Genomic DNA, 21,070 nt, shown 5'->3' on the forward strand with positions numbered 1-21,070 from the left:
CTCTGATACTTCACCCTCCTTGTATCTCTAACATCCTGGGTCCAACCTACAGCAACACTGCATACGGACTTTGCACTTGTCTTTACTGAATTTCATCTTGTTGTTTTCAGACCAATTCTCTAATTTGTCAAGGCCAATTTGAATTCTAATCCTGTCCTCCAAAGTGGTTGCAACCCCTCCCAGCTTGGTGTCATCCACAAACTTTATAAGCAGTCTTCCAGTTCATTACACAAATCACTAATGAAATTACTGACTAGTACTGGACCCAGGACTGACCTGTGGGATACACCCCCCCAGCTTGAGAGTGAACCACTGACAATGACTCTTTCAGTACAGTCTTTCAACCGGTGTTGCACCTACTGTAGAGTAATTTCATCTAGCCCACATTTCCCTGGTTTGTTATGAGAACGTCACTGGGGACTGTGTCAAAAGCTTTACTAACAGCAGGATATTTCACGTCTACAGCTGCCCCCCACCCACTAGAGCCACCTCCTGCGCCTGCCTTCACACCCACGTGCTGCCTTCCAGCCCAACCCCGTATGGAATCCAGAGGGACCAGAGGCCCATGAGGTGGGACCCGTGAGCACTGGCCCCTCCCCTTTTCCTCACCTGCCCACATGAGCAGCACAGTCACGATGATGACAATCTCCCCAGTCTGGAGTTGCCGCTCCTTGTCCAGCCCTTCCACGGTGATGTCACCTGCAAGACACACGCCGAGCAGTGGGATGCGGCCTGGCCTGGTGGGGCTGTCAGGTTGTGCAGCCCCCGCCAGGCTGCGGGCAGATGAGAAACAACGGAGCCAGAGGAGACTCCAGACCGCAGGGGGCTAATCGGACACAAGTGGAGGGAGGGGAAACAGGGCTCTGGGATTCATCCCCTCAGCTCCCAGCAGCGTAAAGGGCAGGGGACACCTGAGCTAATCAAACCTTTGCTGCCCCCGAGGCAGCGGCAGGCTGGCCTGATCCCGGATGGCCCCTTGAGAGTTAAAGCACCTTCTCCTTTTCCCGGGAGATGGGGGCACAGTCTGGCGAGGTGTGAGTTCCAGGGAAGGGGGGGGCATATACCCACCAGCCAGGCGGGCCTGGGGCATGGCTGTGCCTGTGTGTTGGGGAGCAGGATCCCGACAGATCTGCCCCACCTGCCTACCTCCCATCAACACCCCAGCACGTGCCGCCCACCCTCAGGGGCACACACCCGCCTGCCTAGCAGCAGCTCCTTGGTTTCTGTTCCGGCCTGGGATGATGATGTACCTCCTGCTCAGGTCAGAGCCCCGGGGTCAGTGCCAGGCCCTCGGCAGCTCACTGGGGAGGGCGAAGGCTGCGTACGCAGGTGGTCAGTGTGCTGTACAAAGAGCGGAGCTGTCGCTCCGCAGCCTGGGAGTGTGAGTTTTCTAGTGCATCTGCCAGGGTGCTAAGCACGCCACGGTTGCTGTAGTCACGCCTGCAAGCTGTTTAACTGCTTTGAGTTTTACACGTCACTGTCTGGGGCTCTCTGGGCCCATTTAGTCCATTGAGACTGACCCAGCCAGGGCCTGCAGAGTGACACGGGGAACCAGAGATGGGTCGGGGTCAGCGAGGGAAACACTGGGGTGAGACTTGGGAAGGCACCTGGAGGCGGGGTGAAAGCACTCCGTGCAAAGGCTCTGCTGCCCCCTTTAACACAGGTCAGGCCAACCTGGCCCTGTGTGCACCAAACGCAGGCTCCAGTCCAGACCCAAGCTGGCTCCGGCCCTGCAGAGAGTGGCACTGGGCTGCTAGCACTGGCCGCCCTTTCAGAAACCAGCCAGTTTGCCCAGAATTCCACGGTGGGCATCTCCCAGCCCAGCACGCCCCGCTGGGGGAAGGGGACCGAGCCTGCTGGCCCCTGGGAGAAGCCACTGGGGAGACACGCGGGGCAGGGCCATGAGCCAAGGGACCAGATAGCAAGTGTGAAAAATCGGGACAGGGAGTGGGGGATAATAGACACCTATATAAGTCAAAGACCTAAATATCGGGACTGTCCCTATAAAATCGGGACATCTGGTCACCCTACTCTCACAATCCTACCACCCCTGCCCCAGACCAGGAGCAGCGAAGGTGGGTCCTCCAGGCCTGCCTAGAGAGGCTGCAGGGAAGCAGCCAATCAGAGCGCAGCAGACTCAGTTAAAAGGCGCTGCAGGGGCCGAGTCCCCACTTGCTGGCTGGGAGCAGACGTGGGAGGAAGGGCTGGGTGGCTGTGATGCTCCCCAGGTGAGGGTGCCTGGGAGAGACCCTGCTCAAGCAGGGAACAGACAGACACCCCAAGGAGGTGATGGGACAGAGTGAGAAGCAGCCCAGGAAGGCAGCAGTGACCATTAGAGGGAAGCAGCACATGGCTGCTGTCTATAGGGGCCCTGGGTTGGGAACTTGGGACCCAGAGTAGTGGCAGGCCCAGGTCTTCTCCCCCCCCCCCCCCCCCCCCGAGGAGTGGCCTAAGCCCCAAGGAGGGTAGAAAAGGCATTAAATGCCCAAGAAAGGGGCTTGGAGTTTAAACAGGGCTGGGGCTGGGGCTGAAGACCCTGCAGAGGGCCAACCATTTGTTGGACTTTGTTACCCTAGAAGGGGACTGAACTCCCAGGAGTGACCTGGCTGGAGAGCAGGGGCAATAAGAACCGATAAAGGCAGAGTCTCCAGGCAAGAAGCCGGGGGCCCTGTTCTGTACCAGGGCAGGCAGGGATGTCAAGCCCAGGAGGACCTGAGAACTGAGCACAGAGACAGAGCTACAGACATTCACGGGGGCACTGGGACAGGCCCTTGTGGACCTTCTCCCCTGGAAGGGGTTCATCCATCCATTCACCTAGTAACCGAGTGATTTGGCTGGGGAGGCTGAGCCACTGAGGACCTGCCTGACCAGGGCGACAGCCAACAGGGTGCTGGCTGCACAGAAATGGAAAGTGCAGGATCGCACCCAGCCGACAGGAGGCGCTCACGAGAGGTGAGTGCACTCTGTCACTTTCCTCCAGCAGGGAAAAGTGCTTCACCCTCAGGACTGACCCTCTGCAGGGAGCTGGAGGGAACAGAGAACCTGGTACAAGCCCCCTACAGCCCAACACGACAAGGGAGCTGGTCCCCATCGCTCTGCGCCTGCTCCATACTGGGGGAGCTTGGGTGATGTCAGCAGGTGTCCAGTGCTGGCAAGGCTGCATGCCAGGCAGTGCTGTGCCTCTCTAGGACGGGCTTTTCCAGCAGCGAGGGGCTGCTTATCACCTTCACCTCTGTGCCTCGGTGCAGGATTTAGCGGAAGAACCCATGTGGGTGCCACCCCACGGCAGGATGCCCCCAATGCTCTGGGTCTGGGCTGTGCAGCAGGCAATGTCTCCCCCTCCCCACCCCCGCCTTGTCTCCTGGCTCCTGTGGGGCTCGGCTCCATGTTGGGCAGGGGCTTGCCTCTCTTCCACCTGCGGGCTGCAATCAGGGCTGGCTTTAGGAAGTGTGGGGCCCGATTCGAACAGTTTTGACGGGGCCCCCACAGGGATGACTAAAAAAACGTAAAAAAAAAAACCCACGTGGGGCTTGTACTCACCGGGCGGCGCTCCTAGTCTTTGGTGGCGGTACCTTCACTTGCTCCGGGTCTTTGGCGGCACTGAAGGACCTGCCACCAAAGTGCCGCCAAAGACCTGGAGCGCTGCCGGGTGAGTAAAAATTAAAAAGGTGCCTCTAGCCAGGGAAGGGATTCTCTGCCACTTGCCCCCCACTCTGGGCAGCCCTGCCACTGGGCGCGGGGCCCTCTTAGGCGCGGGGCCCGATTCGGGGGAATTGGTGGAATTGGCCTAAAGCCGGCCCTGGCTGCAATACCAGAGGAGCCGGGCTAGGTCCTGCCGTGGGCTTTACTCCCTCTCCTTTGGTCCTGGGGCCTCCGTTCCCAACGCTCCCAGACTGACAAAGCTGCCACACTGGGACACTGCACGAGCTATTGGAACAGCCTTGTGGTTCAAGTTGGGTCTCCTTGTCCCCCATTGAGCAGCCCGGCCCAGGAGCCCTGAGCGTGCAGCAGGGAATGAAAGGCTTCTGCGGAGGCACCTTCTGCACCTCTCCAGTCCCGGGCACGGCCCCAGTGAGGAGCCCCCAGGTGGCTTTCCAGCCCCTCTGCAGCCTCCCCGCCCCGCGCCCGAGCTCCTTCTGACACCTCACCTGGGGCAGCTGAACAGCGATGGGTCTGACTTTACCCAGTGCTAATGTATAGCTCCGCATTGCAATACAGCACCAGCCCTAGCTGCCCCCACGGGGATTCCCACGTGGCAGCCCCGACTCCCCTCGGTTACCAGAACCTGTCTCCTGCTTCCGTGGGCTGCAGGGAATTTACCTTGCAGGGCCCAGTGACCCATCTCCCAACCAGAGCGTGCGGCAATGGCCCAGCGCGGGCTCCTGCCCTTACCTTGGTTGGAGCTGTTGGAGGGGAGGCGGTCGGTCTCTTTCAGGGTCCGGAAATGGACTCTCTTGCTGGCCTGGCTCTCTCCGTGCAGGCCGATGCTCTGCACCTGGATGATGTAGTCTGCGTCCTCCGCCAGGTCCCACAGCACGCAGGCCCGGTTCGTGGTGTTCACCTCCCGGATGAACCGCTGCATTTGCCCATCCTGCCGCTGCCAGAGTCAGAGAGACGCTGTCAGTCACAGGGCGGGCTCCCTTGCCCTTCTGGAAACGGCTTAGTGAGGGCAAGTGGCCAGCTTGGGTGGCTAGCGACCTGGTGATCTCTGAGCTCCTGCCCAGCCCCTCAGACTCCGCTGGGCCGTGCCCGTGCGGGGCAGGGATAATCCTGTGACTAGCAGTATTTCTAGAGTGCCCCGTGCCATTGTACACTCACAAGGACACACTCCTCCCTCACAAAGCCCCACCCAGAGTGGAGACCCCGCCCAGGGCAGCAAGGAGGGGATGGGGCCTGAAGCACAGACAAGATGGGGGTGGCCAGGAGGGTGGGGCCGAGTGATGGCCTGCTGGCCCCCAGATAGGATGATGAGAGATGGGTGGGGTCAGAGCTGATGCCCCAGCAGTGGGATGGCCAGAGAAGGAAGAAGGAGCCTGCATAACCCATGGCCAGCACTGCTCATGGTGCATCCCTCGGGTGGGGTTCCCGGGAAAGCCCTCCCGAAGGGAAGGGGAGGCAGGGTGGAGACTCTGGGAGCAAGGGGCAGAGACCCCTTGGGGGCAGAGCCTGGCGTACCTGCTGTGAGATGGCATAGCCAATGATGACGTCTCCCTCCGGGACATCCCACGAGACGGTGGCGGAGTTTGCCTTCAGGTGCGTAACAGTCACGTTGACTGGGGACGGCGGCCTGTCTGTGTGAACCAGGGGAGGGAGCAGGAAGCCAGTGTGCAGGAGAGTGGGGACAAGACAGAGAGATCACTCTGTGCTCTATAAAATTACTGACCTGCTGAGTTGCCTGGGTCCCAGCTTGCAACCAGCCTGTACAACAAACAGCACCTGCGGATGTCATTAACAAGTATCTCTCTGGAGATATTTAAGAGTAGGTCAGATAAATGTCTATCAGGGATGGTCTAGACAGTATTTGGTCCTGCCATGCGGGCAGGGGACTGGACTCAATGACCTCTCGAGGTCCCTTCCAGTCCTAGAGTCTATGAACAGCCCTTCCGCCATGTGTCTGACTGGGCTTTGCAGAATGAGCAGGCTGCATAGCCAAGCACCTAGATTTGGCCTAATCTTTCTGAGAGGCAGTGTGGCTAAGTGGAGAAGCCATGGGCAGGGCTGATGAGGGGGAGACAATTGTACCAGGGCCTCAGTTCAGGGCCCCCAAAACAGCTGTAGCGTCTATGTAAAAAAGTGGAATAAGGAGGGGGTGGGGCCCCAGCGAACATGATGCACCAGAGCCCAATTTCCCTCAGCGGGTCTGTTCATGGGTCTTCCACGGCAGAGACATGGGTTCTATTCCCTGATCTACCAGGCGTGACCTTTTGCAGCCCCTGAGAGCCAATCATAGGATGGAGGGACTGATGCTTGTCAGCCTCCTTGCTCAGTGATAAGGGTGTGAAGGGCAGAGAGCTAGGGACACCTGGTGCCCTGATTCCCAGCCCAACGGACTTCTCCCTAGGCCTAACGGGGAGCCCTGCCATTCTCGAGGCCAGGGCCATCCTCAGCTGGGCCAGCTGGAAAGTGGCTGCTTTGTGCTGGTGTTTTCTTTTCCAATAGGTAGAATTGTTCCCTACAGGAGGGCTGCAGAGCCCTGGGAGTTTGCAGTGCCCAGGAGGGGGATGTGCGGTCTGGGTGAACCCCAGTGTTGGTGGATGCTATGGCTTCCCTGTGAAAGGGGTGCAAACCCAGGCCGTGCACAAAAGCAACGGAGGATGACCGCAGCGGAGCCCCAGGAGCACTGCCCACTCCCAGGGACATTTTAAAGCACATTACAGTTCCAGCTCCACAGTTCAAAGGTCCTGTCAAAGGCAAAAGCCTGATGCAGCCACTTCAGTTGTTGGTTGTGGGCCTGTTGTGCTGGGGGCCAGAGAAGCTGTGGTCCCTGCCCGTCTCAGGAGAGTCCTTTAAGGGCTCCCCAAGCTGCCTGAGGATTCCCACTCACTGGGTTTCCTACAGGGCCCCGGCCCCCCCCATGACTGGTATTCACAGCTCTGGGCATCGCTTTTCCTTCCCCTGCTTTCGTTTTCACTTCCTGAATAAGCTCGAAATAGCGGCAGAGAAACTACCTCAGCAGCGTTCACAGCAGGTCTCTGTCCCGAGCGATGCGACGCAGCAAGAAACCGCCAAAGCCAGCCTCCCTTAGCGCTTGGGGAGCGTCGCGCATGTGCCTGTCTGCGCACCCATGCGCGCACCCGTCCCCACCAGCATGCACAGGTGTTGGTGCACGCCCAGAGTGACAGGGCACAGAGCTGTGTGTCTGAACATCCCACCCAGCCGGTCCTGGAGCAGGGGCTGCACGGGCGAGGTGATGGGAGGAGCATGACTGGCAGAGGGACGCATGGATCCAAGGGGACCCAGAGAGATTGGAGACAAGGGCAGGGAAGTAGCTTGAGACTCCAGCTGGAGAGATGTAGCAAACCCATTAGTAACCCCTGACTTGGCTCCGGGATGCCTGGGCTCAAACAAGCCGCTCCGCCAGCCCCGCAGGGGCACTAGGACAGTGCAGGGTGGGGTTGGGCACGTGTCCTGGTGCAGGCAGCTGAAGGGAGTGAGAGACGAGGAGGTAAACTTGGCCTCTGCATCTACCTGCCCCACCCCAGGCAGAGGGCTGCCATGGGGGCTGGGTGAGTGACTAGCATCCGTGCGTGCTGGTAGGGAGGGGATCTGTGCCTGGGTGTGCAGACAGGCACATGCTTCATGTTGCCCAGTACTAAGGGAGGCTGGCTTTGAAGCCCTGTTGCTGCATCGCATCGCTCAGGACCAAGACCTGGTGCCAAGCTGTGCTGGCCCCTGTCTGGGGCTGCGCTGTGCTCAGCTCCTCTGAGCCCACAGGTCACCCAGGACTCTGGGGTGGGTGCTGGGTCCGCCTGCATCCTCCAGCCCAAGGAAGGAGACCCTCAAACTCATTATGGCCTTGGGCCCTCCTAGGGCTCAGCCCAGGCAGGGCGGCGGTCTGTGCACTCTGGCCCTGGGCACCCCACCTCCATCCACGAAGTCCTGCGGGCCCGAGGCTATGGGGTACGGGCACTGCTGCTGGGGCCTGGAGGAGGCCCATGGGAGCAGGTCCTGTGCTCTGACGGCCTGAGGCAGCCAGGAAAGCAGGGTGAGGGGCCGTGGTGCTCCCTTTGCTATTTAACATTTTTATTAATGACCTGGAAGAAAATGTAAAATTACACAATTGGGTGAGTGGTAAATAATGAAGAAAACAGAAGCTGATTGATTGGGAAGCTGGGCACAAGCAAACGATGCCTTTTAATACAGGCAAATATACGTTTGGGAACAAAGAATGCAGGCTGTATTTACAGGACGGGGGACTCTACCCCGGGAAATAGTGACTCTGAAAAAGATTTGGGGGTCATGATGGATAATCAGCTGAGCGTGAGTCCTAGTGGGACACTGTGGCCAAAAGGGCTAATGCCACCCTTGGATGTGTAAACGGGAATCTTGAGTAGGAGCAGAGCGGTTACTTGGCCTTGGTGCAACCACTGATGGGATATTGTGTCTGATTCAAGAAGGAGGTTCACAATGCTTAATTTGTGCCAGGGCTAAGCCCCGGCCCCTTCGGGGCCTGGCGGCTCAGAGCGCCGGCCCCTCTGGGCTTGCTGCATCAGTTATGAATGTAAGAAAATCGCTAGAGCCCCAATACCTTTTTCATTACAAATTAAGCACTGGGTGTTATAAATTGGAGAGGGGTCAGAGAAGAGCCATGAGATGGATTAAAGGATTAGAAACCTGCCTGGTAGTTCCTGGAGTCTATTGCTAAGCCCAACAAGGAGGAGAGAGAGAGAGAGTGTGTGTGTGTGTGTGTGTCTACCCCACACAAGGCCTAGTAGGTAAAAGGGACCGTTAACCCTGTGACAGCTGCACCTGGAAGAGAGGCTGGGCTGATATGCTCTAACCGATGAGGCTAGTATCAAACCAGGAAGTAGAACACAAGAGGAGGCTGTAGGAAGGAGCTCTGCAATCGTTCCCTGCCAAGAGACAAGGAGGTGGCCTTGGGGGAGTGAGTCCTGGGGTCCTGCCTGGAAAATACAGACTCTGGCAAGAACCGGAGAGCAGGTGAAATTCTGGTAACTCTGGGAGGGACCAGAAGATAGAGAGGAAGGAGCCCAGGGAAACCGCCACAGGGTCGGAGTGTGTAGCTGGTGGTTGCTAGAAACAGGGTCCCTGGGCTGGCCCCTGGAGAGGTGGCACAGTCAGGGGAGTGGATTGGAAGACTGCCTGAGACAGCTTGTGCGGAGGGACTTTGTTACCGTGGGAGGGGAGGACTATAGTGAGCCGGCTGAAGGGCCAAGTCATAAAGAGGGAGCCCCCCGAATTGAGAGAGGAGGGGGCGTCAGATGGGTGGGGAGCTAATCCCCAGGTGAACCACAAGGAGGCGCCCCAGGAGTGAGTAGTAAACCCTGTGACTGGGCGATTGGATTACAATCTATCGGTACCTACATGGGGAACAAGTGTTAACAATGAGCTCCTCAGTCTAGCGAGACAGTACAACACGATCCATGGAAATAAGGTATACATTGTTTTAATGGTGGGGGGAGTTACCCCTGGGAAATTGTTCCAGTGGGTGTGGTGGATTCTCCAGCACTGACCATTTTTCAATCCAGATTGGCTGTTTTTCTAATAGCTCCTCTAGGAATTACTGTGGGGCAGCTCTCTGGTCTGTGCGATACAGGGGGTCAGACTGGGTGATCACAGTGGGCCTGTCTGGCCTGGGGATCTAGGACTCTAAGCAGATACTCCCCGTGCAGGGCTCTGTACAAGTGCCTCGCAGACAGGCAGGCCGGTTAAGGGTCCAGCTCACACAGACATTGATGCCAACATTCACTGGCTGTTCTTCTCAGCTCCGCCCCCCCTGGTGCTGTGCCGTGCCAGGTGCTGCATTAGCATGAAGGAGGCCTGGCTCAGCCCTGTCCCAAAGAGCTCGCAGTCCAAGGTGACAGAGGAAGGATGGGGAAGACTGTGACATGCACCGCTGAGGAGGGCTGAACCTCTGCTTGACCTGGGAGTGCCCAGAGGCCCCGTCAGTATCCGGAGACCTCTCTCTCTAAGCGGTCTGTGTCACTTACAGGACGGGAGGGTGGAGGAGGCAGAAGGAAGATTCCATCAGCTCAGGGCCACTCTGCTCCTGCCGGGCGCCGTGGGGTGGGTCGGCCTGCCCCCCGCCGGGCGCCGTGGGGTGGGTCGGCCTGCTCCTGCCGGGCGCCGTGGATTGACCTGCTCTCTGTAGCCTGGCTGTGGGGTCAGAGCCCTGTGGCAGCCCCAGGCCTGGGAGAGATGGGTGAAAAGCCCCAGGAGCTGCAGGGGTGAGGGGGGTGGGTGGGCAGTGGTGGATTTAGAGTTGGGGGGGGAGGGGGGAACCTGTGCGCAGCTTCATTTTCAGGGGCTCCCCCTTGGGACCCAGCCAAGAAAAAGAACATTCTTCATTTCCCTGCCCTGTCTTCATTCTTTTTTTCTTCATCCTCCTCCATGGTACGCCCATATCTTGAATGCTGCGTACAGATGTGGTCTCCTCATCTCAAAAAAGACATACTGGCATTAGAAAACATTCAGAGAAGGGCAACTAAAATGATTAAGGGTTTGGAACGGGTCCCATATGAGGAGAGATTAAAGAGGCTAGGACTCTTCAGCTTGGAAAAGAGGAGACTAAGGGGGGATATGATAAAGGTATGTAAAATCATGAGTGATGTGGAGAAAGTGGATAAGGAAAAGTTATTTACTTGTTCCCATAATATAAAAACTAGGGACCACCAAATGAAATTAATGGGCAGCAGGTTTAAAACAAATAAAAGGAAGTTCTTCTTCACACAGCGCACAGTCAACTTGTGGAACTCCTTACCTGAGGAGGTTTTGAAGGCTAGGACTATAACAGGGTTTAAAAGGTACATTCATGGAGGTTAAGTCCATGAAGGGCTATTAGCCAGGATGGGTAAGGAATGGTGTCCCTAGCCTCTGTTTGTTAGAGGGTGGAGATGGATGGCAGGAGAGAGATCACTTGATCATTTAGGTGACCTGTTGAGTTCACTCCCTCTGGGGCACCTGGCATTGGCCACTGTCCCATCTTTAAAAAAGGGAAGAAGGAGGATCCAGGGAACTACAGGCCAGTCAGTCTCACCTCAGTCCCTGGAAAAATCATGGAGCAGGTCCTCAAGGAATCAATTCTGAAGCACTTAGAGGCGAGGAAAGTGATCAGGAACAGTCAGCATGGATTCACCAAGGGCAAGTCATGCCTGACTAGCCTAATTGCCTTCTATGAGGCGATAACTGACTCTGTGGATGAGGGAAAACCAGTGGATGTGTTATTCCTTGACTTTAGCAAAGCTTTTGATACGGTCTCCCACAGTATTCTTGCCAGCAAGTTAAAGAAGTATGGGCTGGATGCATGGACTATAAAGTGGATAGAAAGCTGGCTAGATCGTCGGGCTCAACGGGTAGTGATCAACGGCTCCATGTCTAGTTGGCAGCTGGTTTCAAGTGGAGTGCCCCAGGGGTCGGTCCTGGGGCCGGTTTTGTTCAATATCTTCATTAATGATCTGGAGGATGGCGTGGACTGCACTCTCAGCAAGTTCCCAGATGACACTAAAGTGGGAGGAGTGGTAGATATGTTGGAGGGTAGGGATAGGATACAGAGGGACCTAGACAAGTTAGAGGATTGGGCCAAAAGAAACCTGATGAGGTTCAACAAGGACAAGTGCAGAGTCCTGCACTTAGGACGGAAGAATCCCATGCACTGCTACAGACTAGGGACCGAATGGCTAGGCAGCAGTTCTGCAGAAAAGGACCTAGGGGTCACAGTGGACGAGAAGCTGGATATGAGTCGACAGTGTGCTCTTGTTGCCAAGAAGGCTAACTGCATTTTGGACTTTATAAGCAGGAGCATTGCCAGCAGATCGAGGGATGTGATCGTTCCCCTCTATTTGACATTGTTGAGGCCTCATCTGGAATACTGTGTCCAGTTTTGGGCCCCACACTACAAGAAGGATGTGGAAAAATTGGAAAGAATCCAGCGGAGGGCAACAAAAATGATTAGGGGTCTGGAGCACATGACTTATGAGGAGAGGCTGAGGGAACTGGGATTGTTTAGTCTGCAGAAGAGAAGAATGAGGGGGGATTTGATAGCTGCTTTCAACTACCTGAAAGGGGGTTCGAAAGAGGATGGATCTAGACTGTTCTCAGTGGTAGCAGATGACAGAACAAGGAGCAATGGTCTCAAGTTGCAGTGGGGGAGGTTTAGGTTGGATATTAGGAAACACTATTTCACTAGGAGGGTGGTGAAGCACTGGAATGGGTTCCCTAGGGAGGTGGTGGAATCTCCTTCCTTAGAGGTTTTTAAGGTCAGGCTTGACAAAGCCCTGGCTGGGATGATTTAGTTGGGATTGGTCCTGCTTTGAGCAGGGGGTTAGACTAGATCTGCTCTGGTTAGGCCTCAGCTGGAGTATTGTGTCCAGTTCTGGGCGCCGCATTTTAAAAAAGATGTGGAGAAATTGGAAAGGGTCCAAAGAAGAGCAACAAGAATGATTAAAGGTCTTGAGAACATGACCTATGAAGGAAGGCTGAAAGAATTGGGTTTGTTTAGTTTGGAAAAGAGAAGACTGAGAGGGGACATGATAGCAGTTTTCAGGTATCTAAAAGGGTGTCATAAGGAGGAGGGAGAGAACTTGTTCACCTTAGCCTCTAAGGATAGAACCAGAAACAATGGGTTTAAACTGCAGCAAGGGAGGTCTAGGTTGGACATTAGGAAAAAGTTCCTAACTGTCAGCGTGGTTAAACACTGGAACAAATTGCCTAGGGAGGTTGTGGAATCTCCATCTCTGGAGATATTTAAGAGTAGGTTAGATAAATGTCTATCAGGGATGGTCTAGACCACATGTGTCAAACTCAAGGCCCGCGGGCCACATCCGGCCCGCCATACAATTATATCCGGCCCGCGAAATCGTTTTATATATCTGTTTTTAATGGCCCTGTGATATGACGCCCCAATAACACACACTACAAATCCCATGATGCAGTGCAATTGCCGCCAACGGCAAGCCGCGGTTCAAGTTCGCGGTCTGTTGATGTATACGACGCTAATCTCAAATCAAAGCTAGACCCCAACAATGGCCAAGAGAAAAATTGATTCTGAAAACCGAGGCTTTCAAAGCCGGTGGGAGAATGAGTATATGTTTACTGAAATTGCAGGTAAACCAGTGTGTCTCCTTTGCGGGAGTAATATCGCTGTAATGAAGGAGTATAACCTAAGACGGCACTACGAGACGAAACATGAGAACAAATTCAAAAACCTGAGCGCAGGACAGAAGCTACAAAAGGTAGAGGAGTTGAAGAAGAATTTGATATCCCAGCAGACGTTTTTCACCAAAGCAAAATCACAAAGTGAAGCTGCTGTGAAAGCAAGTTTCATTGTGGCTGAAGAGATCGCCAAATCAGGACGGCCGTTTACCGAGGGGGAATTCGTAAAGAATTGTATGATGAAAGTGTGCGACGTCCTTTGTCCAGATAAAACGCGAGCGTTTGCAAATGTAAGCCTCAGCAGAAACACTGTTGCTAATCGGGTTTGTGAGATGGCGACTGATTTGAAAACACAGTTGATTGAAAGAGCAAAAGATTTTGTTGCATACTCCCTTGCCGTGGATGAAACTACTGACGCGACTGACACTGCACAGCTGGCGATATTTATCCGTGGTGTGGATTCCAATTTGTGCGTAACAGAGGAAATACTGGACATTAAATCGATGCACGGGACAACGAAAGGAGAAGACATCTTTGGAAATGTATTTCAAAGTGTAACCGACATGAAACTGCCGTGGGAAAAACTCGTTGGACTTACAACAGATGGCGCACCTGCTATGTGTGGTGAAAAAAATGGACTGGTGGGAAGGATGCGCTCAAAGATGCGGGAGGAGAACTGTGCCGGTGAGTTGACAGTGTATCACTGCATCATACACCAGGAATCGCTGAGTGCTAAAGTCCTAAAAATGGATCATGTGATGAACACTGTAACACAAACCGTCAACTTTATCAGAGCCCACGGTTTAAATCACCGCCAATTCCAGTCTTTTCTGCGGGAAATAGATAGCGAGTTTGGCGATATGCCATATCATACGGAGGTCCGGTGGCTAAGTCGGGGAACAGTTCTCAAAAGACACTTTGAGCTGCGAGAGGAAATCTGCCAGTTCATGGACAGTAAGGGGAAAGACTGCACAGTTCTGCGGGATGAAAAGTGGAAATGTGAGTTGGCGTTCCTGGCTGACATAACGTCGCATCTTAGCGCTTTAAACCTTCAACTCCAGGGACGGGAGCACATAATAACCGATATGCATGATGCAGTGAAGGCATTTCAAGTGAAGCTGCGCTTATGGGAGACACAAATGCACCAATGCAACTTGTCTCACTTTCCCTGTTGCCAAGTAATACGGAACCAAGAAAGTGCCACAGTTTTCCCAAATGCCACCTTTGCTGAAAAACTCAGCGCGCTGCGCACTGAGTTCGCACGGCGCTTCAGTGACTTTGAGGCACAGAAAAGTAACTTCGAGCTGCTTCGCAACCCATTTGCAGTCGATGTGGAAACCGCACCTGTAGAAATGCAGATGGAGCTGATAGAACTGCAATGTAACGGGACACTGAAGGCAAAGTACGACACTGCGGGGCCAGCACAGTTCACTCGCTTCATTCCTGAAGCGATGCTGCAGCTCCGCCAACATGTGGCTCGAATCCTGTCCATGTTTGGCAGCACATATCTGTGCGAGCAGCTGTTCTCTGTGATGAAAATTAACAAAACGTCACACAGGAGTCGCTTCACTGATGAACACCTGCAATCGATCCTGAGAATCTTCACAACACAGAACCTAACCCCAAACATAAACGAACTTGTTGCAAAGAAAAGACTCCAAGTATCAGGCTCTGACTAAATAGGACAAGAAAATGGAATGTTATGATTTGTTATGATTATACTTTTGCTTTAAATTCAATTTTTTATTTATATTTTCAGATTTTTTAATATTCCAGCATGTACAGATTTTGAATGTATTGTATTGACAGGATATTTTTTTATGAAGAGCAAAATATTTTAAGTTGAAATGTATTTATTTTGGAATGATATCCTGTATTTTGGTTCATATTAATGGTTAAAAAACATAAATATTTAGTCTGTTAAATAAATGGTTATACTGTTCGGCCCGCGAGTTTTGAGTTTTGGCCCCCTGTGCAATTGAGTTTGACACCCCTGGTCTAGACAGTATTTGGTCCTGCCATGCGGGCAGGGGACTGGACTCGATGACCTCTCAAGGTCCCTTCCAGTCCTATAATCTATGAATCTATGAATCTAGATGACCTCCTGAGGTCCCTTCCAACCCTGATATTCTATGATTTTATGGACCTTTGGTCTGACCCCGTATGGCCGTTGTTATAAGTAATGGGAAGTAAATGAAAATAAAGTGAGGTACCTTGATAGGGCAGGGGTTTGGGGTGAGGGATGGGAGCTCTGGGAGGAAGCTTGGGTTTGGGGTGCAGGCTCTGGGCTGGGGCAGGGGGCAGCGCTTACCTCGGGTGGCGTAGCTCCCAAAGCGACCAGCGCGCGCGCGCACACACACACACTGCCCCCCCCCCCCAACAGCAGCGGCTCCTAGGCGGGTGTCTCTGTGCACCGCTGCCCCAGGCGCCACCCCCACAGCTCCCATTGGCCGCAGTTTCTGGCCAATGGGAGCTGCAGAGTTGGTGCTCAGGGTGGGGGCAGCACACGGAGACACCCCCCCACCTTCATGGGCTGTAGGGACGTGCCAGATGCTTCCAGGAGTGAAGCAACACGGAGGGAGGGAAGGAGGGAGGCAGGGGGCTGCCTTAGCTCTGCTGCTGGCATGTCTCTGTGCGCCCCTTGGAGGGAGGGGGTCAGCAGGTCTCTGTGCTGCCCAGGGGGGGCAGTGCATGGAACCTCCCCCCCCCCCCTCCCGCTAGGGGCACGCAGAGACATGCCAGCAGCTGGCCACTTCCGAGAGCGGCATGGGGCCGCCGGCCACGGCATGCAGGCAGCCTGCCTGGCTGAGCCCAGCTGCACTGCTGGTGGGACTTGGGGGCAGGTTGTTAGATATTTGTTTTGTATTTTGGGGGCCCCCTGTCATTGGGGGCCCTGTGCCACCGCACGGTTTGCTTCATGGTAAATCCGCTCCTGGGTGTGGGGCAGAACTGTTGGGGGGGGGGGAATGGGCTGGTGGGGGCAGAGCTGGTGGGGGGTGGGCAGGTCCGGGATGCTGGTGGGGGCAGAGCTGAAGTGAGGTCTGGGCAGATGGGGGTTGCGTAATTGTTGGACTGTGGGAGGGGCTGAGGAGGGGCACAGATTAACTTGGGAGCTGGGCGCGCAGCACCGAGGCAGCAGGGTCCTAGCCCGGCTCCTCCAGGACAAGCAAGCCGTCCTACCGACTATTGCCCAGTTTGCTCTGGGTGTGGTAGGAAACCCCCGACCTGGCACCCAGAGTTCCCTGCCCGTGCTGAGGCCAATGTGCCGCTGCTTGTGGATTTTAGGGAGGGACCAAAACCAGGTTTGTAATGGCAGCTGGTTGCCCCATGACTCTGGGGATGGGGGAGGGCACTGCGGCCCCAGTGTAACCTCTCCTGTTTCTGAGTGCCTTGCCGTGGTTTGTAAGCCCTGATCGCGCTGAGCATGCCCAAAGGGCCACCTGCTCACTGGCCCCTGGCCCCTGGTGTGCAGGTGAGGTTGGTTTGTTGGCTAGCTCTCCCCCCCTCTCCTCCCCCCCGCCCTCCAGTGCATGGCTCTGTCAGCGCCATCCAGGCCTGTGACAGTGGTTCGCCATGAGCAGGTCTCCCTCCCTCTCTGTGCGGTTAATGACTGCTCACTGTCTGTCCCTGGGGCCCTGATTGGCTGGAGTTCGAGAGGCGGCTCGTCAGTAAGCAAGGGACATCTTTTAAAGATGCCAGGGATAGGGATGCCAGGGTGCCAAGTGATTGCTAGCAAGAGTCTGTTACTCCACAAAACAATGCAGCTTGGCCCTAGAGTCTGAGCTGTGGCGGCAGGTTGGGGGTCACCCGATTTTGTGAGGTCCCTTTGTAACTCTTCACAGTCAGCCTGGGACTTAACTATCTGGAGTAGTTTTGTATCGCCTCCAAATGTTGCCACCTCCCTGTTTACTCTTTTCTAGATCATTTATGAAAATATCGAATAGGACTGATCCCAGTACAGACCTCTGTGGGCCGCCACTATTTGCCTCTCTCCATTCTGAATAATGACAACCCCCCTACGCCCCCGGTCTTTTAACCAGTTACTGATCCATGAGGGAAACTTCCCTCTTATCCCATGACTGCTCACTTTGCTTAAGAGCCTTTAGTGAGAGACCTTGTCAAAGGCTTTCTGAAAATCCAAGTACGCTATATCCACTGGATCCCCCTTGTCTACATGTTTGTTGACCCCCCCTCAAAAAACTTCAGTAGATTGGTGAGGCATGATTTCCCTTTCTAAGAGCCATGTTGGCTTTTCCCCACAAATCGTGTTCATCTATGTGTGATAATTCTGTTCTTTACTACAGTTTCAACCAATTTGCCTGGCACAGAAGTTAGGCTTACTGGTCTGTAGTTGCTAGGGTGAAAAATTGGGACAGGGGGTGGGGGGTAATAGGAGCCTATATAAGAAAAAGACCCCAAAATTGGGACTATCCCTATAAAATCGGGACGCCTGGTCACCCTAGTAGTTGCTGGAATCACCTCTGGAGCCTTTTTTAAAAAATTGGTGTCACGGTAGCTACCCTCCAGTCACCTGGTACAGAAACTGATTTAAATGATAGGTTCATACCATAGCTAGCCGTTCCGCAATTTCACATTTGAGTTCCTTGAGAACTCTTGGGTAAATACCATCGAGTCCTGGTGACTTATTTCTGTTTAATGTATCAGTTGTTCCAAACTTTCTCCACTGACACCTCAATCTGGGACAGTTCCTCAGATTTGTCACCTAAAAAGACTGGCTCAGGTGTGGGAATCTCCCTCAGCCTCTGCAGTGAAGAGTGATGTAAATAATTCGTTTACCTTCTCAGCAATGGCTTTGTCTTCCTGGAGTGCTCCTTTAGCACCGCCAATGGCCAGTGGCCCCACTCATTGTTTGGCAGCCTTCCTGCATCTGATGTACTTGACAATGAAAAAAATGTTTAGTTTTTGACTCTTTGGCTAGTTGCTCTTCCAATTCTTTTTTGTCCTGCCCAATTATGTTTACCCTTGTCATGCCGGAGTTTATGCTCCTTTCTATTTTCCTCAGTAAGATTTAACTTCCAATTTTTAATACACCCTAAAGGATGTCTTTTTGCCTCTGACAACTTGCTTGACTTTGTTTAGCCATGATGGCACTTTTTTGGTCCTCTCACTATGTTTTTTTAATTAGGAGTATACATTTAATTTGAGCCTTTGTTATGGTGTCTTTAAAAAGTTTCCATGCAGCTTGCAGGCATGGCACTTTTGTGACTGTATCTTTTAAATTTCGGTTTAACTAGCTTCCTCCTTTTTTTTTTTTCTTTTTCTAAAGTAAACTTTCTGAAGTGAAATGCTACTGCGGGGGGCTTCTTCAGTATTTTCTCCCCCACAGGGATGTGAAATGTAATTACGTTATGGTTGCTGTTACTGATGGCTCAGCTATATTCACCTCTTGGACCAGATCCTGTGCACCACTTAAAACTAAATCAAGAATTGCCTCTCCCCTTGTGGGTTCCAGGATTAGCTGCTCCAAGAAAACCTCATTAATTATCTCTGCATCCCATCCTGAGGTGACATGTACCCGATCAATATGGAGATAGTAATAATGGGGGATTTCAGCTGAGTTTTCTAGTTTTATAGCCTCTCCAATCTCCAGGAGCATTTCACCATCCCCATCCTGGTCAGTAGTGTATTCCATCTGCTATATTCTTCTTATTCAAGCATGGAATTTCTATCCATAGAGATTCTATGGTACAATTTGATTCATTTAAGATTTGTATTCTATTGGACTCTGTTTTCTCCCCCCCCCCCCCACTTAGTGCTACTCCCCAACCAGCACAACCCATTCTGTCGTTCCTATATATTTTGTACCCTGGTATTACCGTGTCCCATTGATTATCCTCATTCCACCAAGTTCTTGTGATGCCTGTTGTATCAAATCCTCACTTAATACCAGGGCCTCAAGTTCACCCATTGTAGAATGTAGAGTTCTTGCATTTGTATATGAGCACTTACAGAATGTGTCACTTTTTAGCGGTCTGCCATTATGTGATGTAATTAAATGGGACTCTTTTTCATTTGATTTTTCTCTTCAGTTCCTGTCTGTACTTTATCAACTTCCATCCTCTCCTCCTTACTAGCATATAGAGATCCTCTTTAACAAATCCTTCTCTAAGGAATGTGTCTGTCTGAATCACATGCTCTTCCACACCTGTCGGCTTCCCCCAGCCCTCAGTTTAGAAACTTCTCTGACCTTTTTAATGTGACATGCCAGCAGTCTGGTTCCATTTTGTTTTAGGTGGAGCCCATCCCTCCTGAACACGCTCCTCCTTTCCCAAAAGGTTAGTGGTGACCAGATGCTCAACACAATTAATATTATCAACCAGGGAGAAGCAACACATTCCCTAATAGGGAAAGAACGGGGTTACAGATAATTTGGGTAAGTTAAATGTATTCAAGTCAACAGAGTCTGATGAAATTCATCTTAGGGTACTTAAGGGAACCAGTTGACGCAATCTCAAAACCATTAGCAATTATTTTTGAGGGTGGGTGAGCCCTCAGAGGACTGAAGAAGGGCAAAGATAGTACCTACCTTTAAAAAGGGAAGAAAGAGAACCCAGGGAACTACAGACCAATCAGCCTAACTTCAATACCTGGAAAAATACTGGAACAAATGATTAAACAATCAGTTTGTAAACCCCATAAGATTAAGAAGGTTGCAAGGAATAGCCAGCATGGCTTTGTCAAGAAAAATTATGCCAAACCAACCTAATTTCCTTCTTTGACAAGGTTAATGGCCTAGTGGATGGGGGGAAGCAGTAGACATGGTACAACTTAATTTTTCTTTTTTTAAAGGCTTTTGACAGAATCCTACATGCCATTCTCATAAGGAAACTAGGGAAAAGTGGCATAGATGAAATTACTATAAGGTGGGTGGACAATCGGTTGAAAGACCATACTCCAAGAGTAGTCCTCAATGGTTCGTTGACAAACTGGGAGAATATATCTAGTGGGGTTCCACAGGGGTCAGTCCTGGGTCTGGTACTAGTCAATATCTTAATTCATGACCTGGATAATAGAGTGGAGAGTATGCTTATAAAATTTGCAAGTGACACCAAACTGGGAGGGGTTGCAAGCACTTTAGAAGACAGGATTAAAATTCAAAATTACCTTGACAAATTAGAGAATTGGTCTGAATTTAACAAGATGAAATTCAGTCAAGACAAGTGCAAAGTACTACACTTAGGAAGGAAAAATTAAATGCCCAACTACAAAATGGGGCATAACAGTCTAGGTGGCAATACTGCAGAAAAGGATCTGGGAGTTGTGGATCACAAATTGAATACGAGTTGTCAAGGTGATGCAGTTGCAAAAATGGCTTATTTTCCAGGGGGTATGAACAGGAATATAATCTGTAAGACATGGGAGGTAATTGTCCTGTTCTACTCGGCACTGGTGAGGCCTCAGCTGGAGCACTGTCCAATGCGGAGCACCACACTTTAGGAAAGATGTTGCTAAACTAGAGAGCGTCCCGAGGAGAGCAATAAAAATGATGAAAGGGTTAGAAAACCTGACCTCTGGCTATGGGTGAAGGGGGACCTGATAAGTCTTCAGATATGTTAAGGGCTGCTATAAAGAGGATGGTGACCAATTGTTCTCCATGTCCACTGAAAGGTAGGTCAAGAAATAATGAGCTTAATCTGCAACAAGGGAGATTTGTTACGTGTTAGGAAAAGCTTTCTAACAATACAGACAGTTAAGTTCTGGAACAGGCTTCCAAAGGAGATGGTGGAATCCCCTGTCATTAGAGGTTTTTAAGAACAGGTTGGACAAACAACTCTCTCAGGATGGTCTAGGTTTACTTGGTCCATCCTCGGTGCAGGGGGCTGGACTTTATGACCTCTTGAGGTCCCTCCATTGTACCTTTTCCCCTCCCGCGTGGCTTACTTTGTGTTTATTGACATTGAACTTAACTTGGCATCACGTTGCCCATCGCCCAGCAGGGTTAGGTCTCTCAAGTTGCTCACACCTCTCTCTGGTCCTGACCTAAGTTCCCTCTAAACCGCACAGCCATGCAGCTGCCTATGAAGCCCGACGCAGGGGTGTGGCGGGGAGAGGCGCCCCTCCTCACTAGCCCCAGAGCGCACCGGCCGCGGGAGAGGCCCCAGTGTGGACCTGCCGGGGGAGAGGCGTCCCTCCCTTGGCCTGGCTCAGGCCCGCCGGAGCTGCCGGTGGAGAGGAGCCCCTCCTTCAGCCTGGCCCCAGCATGGACCAGCAGGGGGGA

The 21,070-nt window shown here is 52.7% G+C and overlaps 1 protein-coding gene across 3 annotated transcripts in view; it reads right to left on the bottom strand.

The window, feature by feature from the left end:
• The window catches only part of FNDC4 (fibronectin type III domain containing 4), a 41,409-nt gene that overhangs the window by 6,300 nt on the left and 14,039 nt on the right, over positions 1–21,070 (bottom strand). Inside the window, exons 1-4 of one of the 3 annotated variants that reach the window (XM_065590027.1) lie at positions 17,629–19,748; positions 5,176–5,291; positions 4,393–4,597; positions 610–699 (exon numbers count right to left, since the gene is read on the bottom strand). In XM_065590027.1, the coding sequence (XP_065446099.1) occupies positions 610–699; positions 4,393–4,582 (280 nt within the window). In that variant the 5' untranslated portion in view covers positions 4,583–4,597; positions 5,176–5,291; positions 17,629–19,748. Of the gene's footprint in view, positions 1–609; positions 700–4,392; positions 4,598–5,175; positions 5,292–17,628; positions 19,749–21,070 lie in introns of those variants that run through there. The other 2 variants (XM_065590028.1, XM_065590026.1) reach the window with 2 other exon arrangements.

This window comes from Chrysemys picta, chromosome 3 (assembly GCF_011386835.1).
Source record: "Chrysemys picta bellii isolate R12L10 chromosome 3, ASM1138683v2, whole genome shotgun sequence".
In the NCBI taxonomy this organism is placed as follows: domain Eukaryota; kingdom Metazoa; phylum Chordata; order Testudines; family Emydidae; genus Chrysemys; species Chrysemys picta.